The sequence below is a fragment of the Xyrauchen texanus genome, chromosome 28 (assembly GCF_025860055.1).
Source record: "Xyrauchen texanus isolate HMW12.3.18 chromosome 28, RBS_HiC_50CHRs, whole genome shotgun sequence".
Lineage (NCBI taxonomy): Eukaryota > Metazoa > Chordata > Actinopteri > Cypriniformes > Catostomidae > Xyrauchen > Xyrauchen texanus.
Window position 1 is genome coordinate 9,765,105 of NC_068303.1, and position 12,967 is coordinate 9,778,071.

Sequence of the window (12,967 nt, forward strand, 5' to 3'; positions counted from 1 at the left end):
GCTTTGCTGCTGTAGAATGATATGTGTACGACAGCTATGTGTTGTGTAAATCTGATGTTTATCATTAATTGGTATATGTTTCATCACTGTCATGACTGTTATGTTGGTTGGAACTGCACCCAAGACTTTCACCCACTGTTGCTCTTGTGTATATGGTTGAGTGACAATAAAGGGATTTGTTTTGATATAAAGACTGATCATTCTTAATAACTGGGTTAAGTTAAAATTGCACATTTCTTTATACCTGCAACTATTTGTATCATGCAAAAAAAGATTTGATCTTGAGTTGGGAGATTTTTAGTGCGGATACTGTAATTGTCCGTTGGTTCATTATATGTAAAGTTTTTAAAAAACAAAAACAAACCATTTACAGTACTGATTTTCCACTTTTTTGTTTTGTTGTGTTTTTGTCATGTCTATACCTGCTTTTCATAAACCTGTTTCTTCTGTGATCATTACCACTTTTAATTGGTGATAATGAGGTTTCCGTGTGTGCAGTTACTTGTAAAAGGCATATAGTCTCATTTATTCCTGCAGATTCATGTTTTAAAATACAAAGTCATGTTAATGCATTTAGGTGCAATAGAATATGTAATTTACATAATGATAAGCAATATACAACATACCTCAAACACTTTGTAATATTGTCCAACATTTTCACAAAACGTGGGTATACGCCTTTTGTGTGAAGTGCTACACATCAGTTTCACACCATTGGTGAGAAAAAAAAACATATTTTTGCACTTGATATACAGTGAGCAATTGGCTGCATGTGGTAAGGTCATGGCAGAGATAAAAACTGGCATAATTATGAAAGTATCACATGTCAAAAGATCATTATATAGTACCCATTGGCAATTAGAGGGTGCAACCAATCCAGCTGGGGGGGGGGGGGCTACATTTTGTCACACCAACTTAAGTGGTCTTCCTTAATTATTAGCATGCGTTGCCCTGCTTGCAATGAGAAAAATGCTGATTTACAAGAGGATCGTCAGCAATAGCAATGCAAACCCTACTATATTGAGTGGTAACTGAATACTGATTAGTAATACTGATCCGTTTAATGGTTTTCTCTCCATAAAACCATGAAACTATTGGCAATCATAACAATAATTGAATGGCAAACAACTGTAAACACTTAAAGGGTGTTTGTACATTACAATTGTAGATTGATTCATTTAGATTTGGTTACATACTGTATAACAACCCCCCCACCAATTCATGAGTTGAGTAGAGGTCCACTCTAATGGAAGTCCTGTCGTGGCTCTTGGATGTGGTTCCTTGAAATGGTCCAGAGCTGGTGGAGACAGCTGCAGGTCACCAGAATCTCTTCAGATGCCACTCTTAAAAATAAAGGTTCCAGTTAAAACCTACTGCGACCCTGCGTACACATGCGTAGATGTTGTATTTTGGCTTCACTATACCCAATGAATAATTTAAAATAAATTAATCAGACTGAACTATGCTCAGATGACTCTGGGCTGTCAGTAATGGGTTAAAAGGGTTGTGACAAAACAACATGGCGCCGATCACAGCCGAGTTTGTCTTTGGGAGAAACACCAACAAAACTCCATCTAAAAAACCTAAATAAAACGTTTTTACATTGAAACTTGTTTGTCAAAACATCTCTAGTTTCATCCGATATGCCATCTTTTAAATTTGAGCAATTTATCGTAAAACGCTAAGCTGCTAAACACAATGTACACTTATGTGTACATTAGCAAATTCTTTCCTTAGAAATCCTATATTTACTGTGGATTATTAGATTGAGAATCAATGGGCTCATCCAAAAGCTGAAAAATGTTGCTTTCTGAGGCTTTATATGGAGTTAGCATAAAAGTAATGTGCATTTTGAATTGTTCTGAGACCAGTGTCGACAGACAGCACATCGGAGGTTAAGTCATTCACTAGGTAGGGAGCAAGGGAGCAACCAATAGATTTCCTATGCTAAGTGCAATCACTCCTAAATTCTAACCAAAACACCAGTTTTCGGCTGCAGATGCTGTTTTAACAACTCAACATGTTTGGCAGGCATGGGACAATGGTAATCAATACATAGATTCAGAATTTATAATGTATCATTTTATTTTAACATGGTTTCAGTGATTGGATGATGCTGGCCATTACTTTGAATGAGAATTAATTATGCTAATTCCTTATGTTATGTCTGTAACATCTCAAAAGCATGAATAACCAACACTCCTGGAAACGTAATAAACACGTTTTTAATGAAAAAATGAAATACAAAAATCAGACTTTCTATAGCTTGGTATTACTTAAAATGTCACAACTGAGTCCTGCTGTCCACATATGTTGCCATAAATTTTTAGGATAACTATTTGCTCTAGATTTTATTTCTTTAGTTGCATGTTTATTAGTGCTACTAGTTAAAAATCAAAAAGGAAAATGGGAAATGCACACATCAGTCATGCTCGGGTCTCAGGAGGTTAATGTTTAGATCTCAAACTCAGGAACCCCATGCCCCATACAATGGTTCTTGTGGACTCTTTGCTGAACACTAGGTGCTGCAAAGAACAGTTGAGGAACCTTTATTTTTAAGAGTGTAGGACGAGCAGAAGAAGGCTTTTACATGGCATCAGTGTCGTATGCTTTAGCGAGAGTTTAAAAAAGAAAGCAAGAATTGGGATTTTGAAAGTGCATTGAGCTTGTTCTTTCCTCGTCGTTTGAAACCATTGGTCTTCATTGTACTGCAACTACTTCCCAACCTCATCTAGATATTTGCGGTTCAGTCCCGCCTGTTCTCTTTCATTCTCGATCCGTGCCATTTCGATCATGTTTCTCAGCAGGTGGAAAGTGAGATCAATGGAGATCGGAGGGTCGTCGTTTCTTTTGGAAAACTCTACGAGCTCCTCTAAGCTGTTGTCCTCGTCCGGAGAGCGCACCTTTATTGCGGGAAAGTGCGTGAAATGCAAAACACCGGCTTTCTGCGGTTCGAGATTTCTTTGCAAATACTGTAGGATCTTCTCACCCACAAGGTTGTTGGACATGGCGTGGTCTCCAGCCCGGTTTAAGAGTACATCGTCGAGTCGGTTGGTGCTGTACCCGTGTCCGTCTAGGATGCTCAGATCACGGGGTCGACAGATACTCAGCGGGATGTGAGTGGTCAGTAACACTGAAGTTATGAGCAGGACCAAAGAGACAGGCTTCATACTGGACACACCCGTTCGGTTCCTGAGGAAAAACACCAAGGTGTATTTCTAAAGCAGCTCATATTTGAATCAAATGTAACGTTTCATTTATAAAAAGAAAATGCTTTCTTTTTAAAATATAGTCTTTTTTTTTTGTTGTTGTTGTAAAAAATAAAAATAATAATAATAATAATAAAAAATAAAATAAATATATATATATATATATATATATATATATATATATATATATATATATATATATATATACATACACAAATAAAAATACAAAAATAGTAGAAATATAACTACAATAATTTTTTTATTATAAAATATATTATAATATCGTCTTAAATAAATACAATTACACAAATACTAAATATAATCACAATTAATATAAAAATGTTGTATAATGTTATTAAATATATTATAAAGAGCATAATATTCTTAAACGTGTGTGTATATATATATATATATATATATATATATATATATATATATATATATATATATTATTATTATTTTTTTTTTTTGTAAACATTGAATCAGCAGTGGTAGTAACCGGACAACCGGCTAAATAATAATAATAAAAAAAGTTTGAATCTAAACTCGTTTATAAAGCAGATAGCCTAATTCACATTTTTTTAATACAAGTAAAATACAAACGCGATCATGGGTCCACGGTTTTATAACTATGATAAATTAGTAGCTTGCCCATTGACTATACTAGAAGTTTTTTGATAAATAAAAAAATTAACCATGCAGATGTTGCTACATATTTAATCTAATCTTACAGATAATAAATAATAATCTTAAAGAAATAATCAACTGAATTGCAACAAAGCAAACTCTGCACAATAGGCTATAAACGCTGAATAAAAGATACATTATACTCAAATCAAACCAGCTTGAATTGTGCTGATGCAAGTGAAACTTTGTAATATGGCACTTTTGTACCACTGTCTCCTTAAGATGATTCGCTTATGTTTTCCTCTTTTGAAGTCGCTTTGGATAAAAGCGTCTGCCAAATGAATAAATGTAAATGTCTCAGCCAAGAAGTTAAAAGCAAGTCATACAAAGTAACTTACTCGCTCGTCTTCTGTTGCTTCAAAAGTACCTGTAAAAGAAGTGTTTGCAGCCAGGGATTGGAGTGGAGCGCCTCCAGCTGAATGGTTATATACATCCAAGATAGCTCCATTGACGTCAGTCGAGGCGCATAAACTGCTTGTAAATGAGGCAGTTCTGAAGTGAAAGGAAGAGTGGAAGAAAGGTGGCGTAGATCCTAAGACAAGGTGAAACCCAAGGTGCTGGTCGATTTCCTATAGGTTTTCAATCAAATAATGCAAACTCGATACAATTCCAAAGTCATAAACTTAGTGTCAAATGAAGGAAATAGGCTTTGTATGGCTCAAGCTGTAACAGACATGTGATCAGCGGTTGGTGTTATTGGTCTTTTGTTGTCAGACACTAATATTTGTCATGCGCCTTAATAGACGGGGATACGCACGCTGATTGTGTCACTGTCCAAGGTTCTGAAATTCTTTAAGAGGCAGCTAGATCTTATTGGCTCATTCATTCAATTAAACGAGGAAAGATTTTGTTCTGTGCGCATTTTTCTGCTTATTTTGGAAAGTGAGTGTCAATTTATTATTTGTGATTTGATGACACCTTGCAGTGTCCATGAATACTACATACTGTATATACGGTATGTAAACATACACACAGCATCCTATACTAATTCATTACAATAATAGGTATTGCACGTGTTTTTCATGCTGCAACATGGCTGTGTGGTTATTCATTAGGTAAATAAAGTTATGGTTTGAAATCTAAATTATTTACATGCAAAATAGAAATGGATATTCCACAGTTTAACTATTGTAGAGTGCAATGTTATAAAGCTTAAGCCACCCCTTGCAATAACAATCTGTCTAGAATCAAGTAATATAGAGGCCGAATCCACAGCATCAGGATATAACGTTTGAGAACTTTACTCAATGGGACATTATAAAAGTACAGCTTTGTAAATGGTAATACTGCCTTTTTTAATAACTATTGTAACTATTATAATAACTAACATGTTTTAGAGAGGTGCAGAGAAAACAGCCAGAGGCTGAGATTGTGTACTGTTGTGCGTACAGATGAACGTGGTACATTCAGACGTTTGGAAATTGCCCCCAATGATGAACCAGACATGTGGAGGTCCACACTCGGGTACAGTGGCAAAAAAAGTATGTGAAAGTATGTCCCTTTAGAATTAACTAGTTTTTTTAATTAATTGGTCATAAAAATTTGATCTCATCTTCATCAGTCACAAGTAGAGACAAACACAATGTTCTTAAACTAGCAACTCAGAAACAATTATAATCTTTTAAGTCTTTATTGAACACATCCCAATAAACACTCACAGTGTTGGAAAAAGTAAGAGAACTGTTGGATTTAATAACTGGTCAATCCTCCTTTGGAAGCAACCTCAACCAAGTGTTTCCATTAGCTACGGATTAGACCTCCACAACATACAGAAGGAATTTTGGAACATTCTTCCTTAGAACTGCTTCAGCTCAGTAATATTCTTAGGCTGTCTGTTGTGAACTTTTTATGCCATACATAGTGCTGCATGTTCTTTTCATCAGTCCACAAAACATTTTCCCATTAGTGTTGTGGAGTGTCAATTTGGTCTTTGGCAAACTACAGGCACACAGCTATGTTTTTGTTGGAAAGCAGCAGCTTCCTTCGTGGTTTCCTGCCATGCACACCATGCCTTTTTTTAACGTTTTCCATATAGTAGACTCATGAACAGAATAACTCTAGGGTTCTTTTTTTTTTTTTTACCTCATTGAGCATTCTGCAGTGTGCCCTTTGAGTCATCTTGGCTGGACGGCCACTTCTAGAGAGAGTATACACAGTACTAAATCGTCTCCATTTATAGACAATCTGTCTAACTGTGGACAGATGAATACCTAAGTTCTTTAAGACAACTTTGTAGCCCTTCCAAGCTTTAAGCAAAGCAACCATTCTTGATTGCAGGTCTTCTGAGACTTTTTTTGCAAGGCATGGTGGGTCAGAAGATGCTTCTTGTGAACAGCAAACTCAAAATATTTGTCAAAGTAGCACTAATCCACACCTCCAATCTTGTTTTATTAATTGGATGCCAGGTTTGCAAACTCCTGACTCTAATTTGCATTTGTTGACATCATTAGCCTAGGGGTTCACATACATTTTCCAGCCTACACTGTGAATGTTTAAATGATATATTCATTAAGTACATTAAGATTGTGTTTGTTCATTACTGTAACTTGGATTATCAAATCAGATTTTAAGACAAATTCATACATATATGCAAGTAATTCCAAAAGGTTCACATACTTATTCTTGCCACTGTATTTGTATATTCCATACACTGTTAAGGTAAATCTCTAGCCCTTTAGCTACCTGATAAATGTAAAGAGACATATAATAATAAGTGATAATAATTAGTGATTGGATGTTTGCTTTTTAAAGGGCTTATTAATGGCAACTGCTAGAAAGATAGCAGATACAATGTATTTACCAGTGACAGCTTAGTCCACTCAAAAAAGCTGATTTTCAGGCTGAAGTTGTGAATTGCAATCAAGCTAAAGAACAGCCGCCCCAAAATCCCATTAGCAGCAAAAAACAGGGTCTGGTAGTTCTACATGGTGATGGATAAACAATACATTTAGACCAAGTTTTCTTGAAATATAGACCATCATCTAGAATACCAATTTCACAGGAGTTCATGATGTAATGAGAAGTTAACTGTGGGTTAACAAGATCCAAATACTAAAAAATATCCCATATTTTACGCATTTGCTATATTATCTTAATCTGTGCTACACTTTACCCAGATTAAAATATTACATTACCTAGAAAAAAAATATTTCAGATAGATTCAGGGTACATAATGTTTAGGAAGCATGTTCTGTGAACTGTGTGTATTAACACTTAGGTAATGAGCCTGATACAGACAATGCCCTATTACAAAACTTCACATGTGCATGAATCACATGTTTTGAACTAAATCACTGTGAACACAAAAGACAGAATTTTTTTTTGCGCAAAATGATGTCACATACTGTAGCATAAACAGGCCTGTTCATATTACCTGAATGTACTGGTCATAAAAAGTGGACAAATGAGAAACCATATTGTAAGACGTAATTCATTATAAAATATATTGATTAAATACTGACATATACATTCTTTACAGAATGACAAAATATTAGAATATATAATTCAGCTTAATTGAATATTAGTTCTTTAAAAGTTTATTGATGGTAATCTTTGGCCTTTGCAAACTTTACACACTGTATCACTGGATGAGTCTGTTCCTATATTTATTTGAAGGTAATAAAAAAAAACAAATAAAAATAGAATAGAGCAGAGCAGTATGTTCCCATGTGTGAGGTAGAAGTAGATTTGGAACATCTCATTACATCTTGTTGGCTTTCCAGGAGAGGTAAGAATTCCAAGCAACAGCTACAATCTGAACAACAGCCAACCTGCAAAACATTAATATCATGACTATTGATCATAAAAATGTTTTATTGTTGTGACTAAAACCCTTGCCAAGGAACATGATGGATGAATGGACGGACGGATTAGATGGATGGATAGACAGATTCGATTGATTGGATCAGACGGACAGATCGATAGACAGATTGATAGACGGCCAATACAATGGATATAACTAGATTACATGAATGGGATCAGACAGACAGATACAGTTGAAGTCAGAAGTTTACATCAACATAAGTGTAAGCCTTTTTTTTTTTTTTACATAATTATGTGTCCCCAGTGTGTGTGGAGACAACCACAAAATATGGTAAAAGACCATCCCCTCATTTCTTTCCTTTCCCCATCAATAAAAAACAGCATCTCCGAACGAGCCATTCACGTTTGCAGCCCCTTATGAAATCAAAAGTGGAAAGGTACCACCCACGGATTAGCTTAGATCTGCCCTCATTAAAACCTGAGTGAGCAGCACACAGTCCGCCATATTTATCTCCTCGCTAGTACCGCTTGTGCTAACTCGAGTATGTCCCAGCTATGAGGTAAAAACACCAAATGTTCTGTTGTTGGCTGCAAGAGCGAACACAAGAGTCTTCATGTACTTCCGGAATCTGAGCCACTGAAGACCCAGTGGATTCGTTTATTTTTAATTGCAATGTGCCCATAACAATAGGAAAGTATTTTTGAGTAAATAAAATTGTGCAAACCATTTTACGTCAGACTGCTTTATCAACGAGAGTCAACACAAGGCTGCATTTGCTTCCAAGCTAAGGATCAAGGATGGATCGATACAAACTCTCCGTGACCCAACTTCAGATTTGCAAGTCGTAAGTTTTGCAATTGTTTGCAATTTGGCTTTCTAAATTTGCTTGTTTGCACATTGCGTGAAAAACGCTTGTTGTGACAAATTGTGCTTTGTGTAACGTAGAAAATTTGTAGGCATCTTTTCACAGTTTCCATATGAAAACCTGTACCACAATAAAAAAAATGTGTGTTATACTAAATGTATCATGCCACTAGCGAACATCATTACAGTACTTATTGAGTGCTGCTTATTGAAGTAGTACTGTTCCCTACAATGGAAAGCGGCGAAAGCTAAAGATGGCATTAGACACAGAGCAACACATCATCCATCTTCGCAAAACAACTGAAATAACCCTACAAAAGTTACACAAATTCGTCAACTAACCATTCCGAAATGTCCTGGCACATTCGTATTATTGTGACTTCTGCCGGATTCTCTCATTTTTCAGAGTCCGACTCAGGTTCAAACATGTATGGTTGAACTCCGGTGTTTTCAGTAGCAGCCATAATGGTTCTCCTGCATTTTTGTCAGCGGGGCATCCATGGCACCAGCAGGAAAGGCACAGCTCACTTCCAGAAAGGGATGTGGGGAGCAGCAGCTCCTTTGCATTTAAAGCTACAGACACTAAACAGCCCGTTTGGAACAACAACAACAACAACTTACATTTATATAGCGCTTTTCTCAAACTCAAAGCGCTTTACATAGTATAGGGGGGAATCTCCTCAACCACCAGCAGTGTGCAGCATCCACCTGGATGATGCGACGGCAGCCATAGTGCGCCAGAACGCCCACCACACACCAGCTTTTGGTGGAGAGGAGATGGTAGAGTGATGTAGCCAATTCAGGGATGGAGATTATTAGGAGGCCATGATAGATAGGGGCCAATGGGGGAATTTGGCCAGGACACCGGGGTTAAACCCCTACTCTTTACGAGAAAGTGCCCTAGGGATTTTTAATGACCACAGAGAGTCAGGACCTCGGTTTAACGGCCCATCCGAAAGACGGTGCTTTTTTACAGTATAGTGTCCCCGTCACTATACTGGGGCATTAGGACCCACACAGACCGTAGGGTGAGCACCCCCTGCTGGCCTCCCTAATACCTCTTCCAGCAGCAACCTTGGTTTTCCCCAGGAGGTCTCCCATCCAGGTACTGGCCAGGCTCAACCCTGCTTAGCTTTAGTGGGCTAAAGAAAAGAAAAGGATGTGGGGAGCACTTTCACTTCCAGAAAGGGATGTGGGGAGCAGCAGCTCCTTTGCATTTAAAGCTACAGACACTAAACAGCCCGTTTGGAACAGGGCTACAAAACAGGGGTATAAAGGCATGCTAGAATAAACAATCTGTGAGGTATTTTGAGCTGAAACTTGACACATTCTGGGGACTTATATTACATTTGGTAAAAGGAGACATAAAATGTCCCCTTTAAAACTAATATTTTAAGCACTCCACAGATTCCATATTAGGAAACTATAGTTTTAGCAAGTCATTTAGGACATCTACTTTTGCATGACACAAGTAATTTTTTCAACAATTGTTTACAGACAGAATTTTTCACTTTTAATTGACTACATCACAATTCCAATGGGTTAGAAGTTTACATACACTAAGTTAACTGTGCCTTTCAGAAGCTTGGAAAATTCCAGAAAATGATGTCAAGCCTTTAGGAAATTAGCCAATTAGCTTCTGATAGGCTAATTTGGCTAATTGGAGTCAATTGGAGGTGTACCTGTGGATATATTTTAAGGCCTACCTTCAAACTCGGTGCCTCTTTGCTTGACATCATGGGAAAATCATAAGAAATCAGCAAAGACTTCAGAAAAAAAATTATGGACCTCTACAAGTCTGGTTCATCCTTGGGAAACACCTGAAGGTACCAGGTTAATCTGTACAAACAATAGGACGCAAGTATAAACACCATGGAACCACGCAGCATCATAACGCTCGGGAAGGAGACGCATTCTGTAATGTAGTTTGGTGCGAAAAGTGCAAATCAATCCCAAAACAGCAAAGGACCTTGTGAAGATGCTGGAGGAAACAGGTCATAAAACCCATTTTGGAGAAATGTCCTCTGGTTTGCTGAAACAGAAATTGAACTGTTTGGCCATAAAGATCATCGTTATGTTTGGAGGAAAAAGGGTGAGGCTTGCACTTCAAAGAACACCATCCCAACCGTGAAGCATGGGGGTGGCAGTATCACGTTGTGGGGGTGTTTTGTTGCAGTAGGGACTGGTGCACTTCACAAAATAGATGGCATCATGATAAAGGAAAATTATGTGGATATATTGAAGAAAAATCCCAAGACGTCAGCCAGGAAGTTAAAGCTCGGTCACAAATGGGTCTTCCAAATGGACAATGACCCCCAAGCATACCTCCAAAATTGTGGCAAAATGGCTTAAGGACAACAAAGTCAAGGTATTGGAGTGGCCATCACAATGCCCTAACCTCAATCTGATAGAAACATTTTGGGCAGAACTGAAAAAGCATGTGTGAGCATGGAGGCCTACAAACCTGACTCAGTTACACCAGTTCTGTCTGGAGGAATGGGCCAAAATTCCAGCAACGTATTGTGAGAAGCTTGTGGAAGGCTACCCAAAATATTTGACCCAAGTTAAACAGTTTAAAGGCAATGCTACAAAATACAAACAAATTGTATGTAAACTTCTGACCCACTGGGAATGGGATGAAAGAATAAAAGCTAAAAAATAATTCTCTCTACTATTATTCTGACATTTCACATTCTTAAAATAAAGTAGTGATCCTAATTGACCTAAGAAAGGGAATGTTTTCTACAATGTCAGGAATTGTGAAAAACCGAGTTTAAATGTATTTGGCTAAGGTGTATGTAAACTTCTGACCAGACAGACAGACAGATACAATGGATGGAAATTGATTACATGAATGGGATTAAACAGACAGATAGACATACAGGATGGATGGATTAGATGAATGGGACTGGATGGATGGATAGATGAATGAATAGACCATCTCATATAGCAGTTGATCCCAAAGCAGAAATGCAATGGCCAAAAATGAGTAACATCAAAGTAAGATTTTTTTTTTTTAAAGAAATTCCAAAGAGTCCAAAAGAAAAATGAATGCCTAATTAAAACTATTCAAAAGTTTCTTGGCTCCAATCCCTTTCTTGTCTCTTTTTAATGCTGTAGTGCTACACAGTGTTTCATAAAAACATCCTGTACATACTTTTCCCAGTGACGTCCTTAAATCTCCTTGCCATGTTGGATTAAAGCACTCTGGAATGGACTTTTATAATAAAAAAAAAAAAAAAAAAAAAAAAAACTTTACCTGTGATGGAGAGGAATGAAATAGAAGTTGGCTATCTGCACTGGTGGCCAAAGCTGGGGAAATAAAGAGAGAATTGGATTTAACGGAACATTACTGATGGATTGGATTTTTACCAATGAGTAAAAACATTATAAGTAATGCCATGTTTACAGGACAAAACTTACATAGTAATTGGAGATCAAGGCGTCCGTGTAGTCCTATTGGGATAAGGAAAAGTTTAGAAGAGTAACTATCTGATCTGACAAATAGATTAAGGCAAGCATCAATATTTCGTATTGCTTATAATCCTAACTATTAAACTTTGGTGTGAAATTCATTCTGCATGTTTTTGCTATGGACAGTTCTTCTATCTATTTAGGCTGTCTCAATTGCTTCTGTCTCTACATGTAATCCCAGACTGACTATGTTCAGTGGGGATTGTAGAGCTCCCTGTTCTTATTCTATTATATTTGCAAAAGGAATGTTTGGGAGTTTAAAATGTGTATTTTCTATTGACACATTAAAGCTGAAGACATAAATAACAATCTTAAGACAAATGATTTTGAGAAACATCTTATGTGCCCAAGACTTTTGCTCAGTACTGTACTGTTACACTGAAGGAGGTAACCAAGCTCTTTCTTCATAAAACTTAGAAATCTAGTTTATTTGTATAATTTAACAAATACAATTTAAGTGTATTAAATACTACTTTCATTCCCTTATTAGCCTTTATAATTCGAAGAGTCTGACATCCAGACACAAAAGAATTCGTCATCTGTCCATTCATGCTTTCATTATGTCAAGACAAATGCCAATGTTACCTGACCCAGCCGGGGGGTGGTAACCCTTAAAGCGCTTCACAAGGTAACAGCTCCACACCTCAACCCCACTGCAAAAACTGCAAGTCAACACCTTCCTTTCCCTTCTGCCATATAAAAACCACATCATCTGGAACACCACGGCCCTTTCCTTGCCGATGCCATCTTTTGAAAGGTCAGCTTAGTGAGATTGACTGTGTAAAAGAAGCTTGTATTAAAAACTTGGGCTTTTTTCTAGTTTGTTCTCTTTCCCATAACAGTCTCTAATTAAGAATGAACAAGGCATCGGCCACCTGGGGTGAAAACACCACAGGGCTGACACGTCACAATATTATTTCCCCAGAGTTTGACGTCACAGGAATTTAGCCCCTCAGGAACAGAATGTTTC

The 12,967-nt window shown here is 37.1% G+C and overlaps 2 protein-coding genes across 2 annotated transcripts in view; both read right to left on the reverse strand.

The window, feature by feature from the left end:
- Positions 1-526: 526 nt before the first annotated feature.
- Positions 527-4,912, reverse strand: uts1 (urotensin 1). Its single transcript, XM_052095399.1, has 2 exons — positions 4,235-4,912; positions 527-3,192 (listed from the first exon to the last, which is right to left on the reverse strand). Exons 1-2 carry the CDS (start codon positions 4,342-4,344, stop codon positions 2,715-2,717), a joined length of 588 nt encoding a protein of 195 aa, XP_051951359.1. The 5' UTR covers positions 4,345-4,912; the 3' UTR covers positions 527-2,714.
- A 2,380-nt stretch (positions 4,913-7,292) lies between these two features.
- Positions 7,293-12,967, reverse strand: part of mpv17 (mitochondrial inner membrane protein MPV17) — a 37,294-nt gene continuing 31,619 nt past the window's right edge. The window contains exons 6-8 of the mRNA XM_052095400.1: positions 11,947-11,979; positions 11,783-11,835; positions 7,293-7,666 (exon numbers count right to left, since the gene is read on the reverse strand). Coding sequence (XP_051951360.1) covers positions 7,597-7,666; positions 11,783-11,835; positions 11,947-11,979 — 156 coding nt within the window. The 3' untranslated portion in view covers positions 7,293-7,596. The remainder of the gene's footprint in view (positions 7,667-11,782; positions 11,836-11,946; positions 11,980-12,967) is intronic.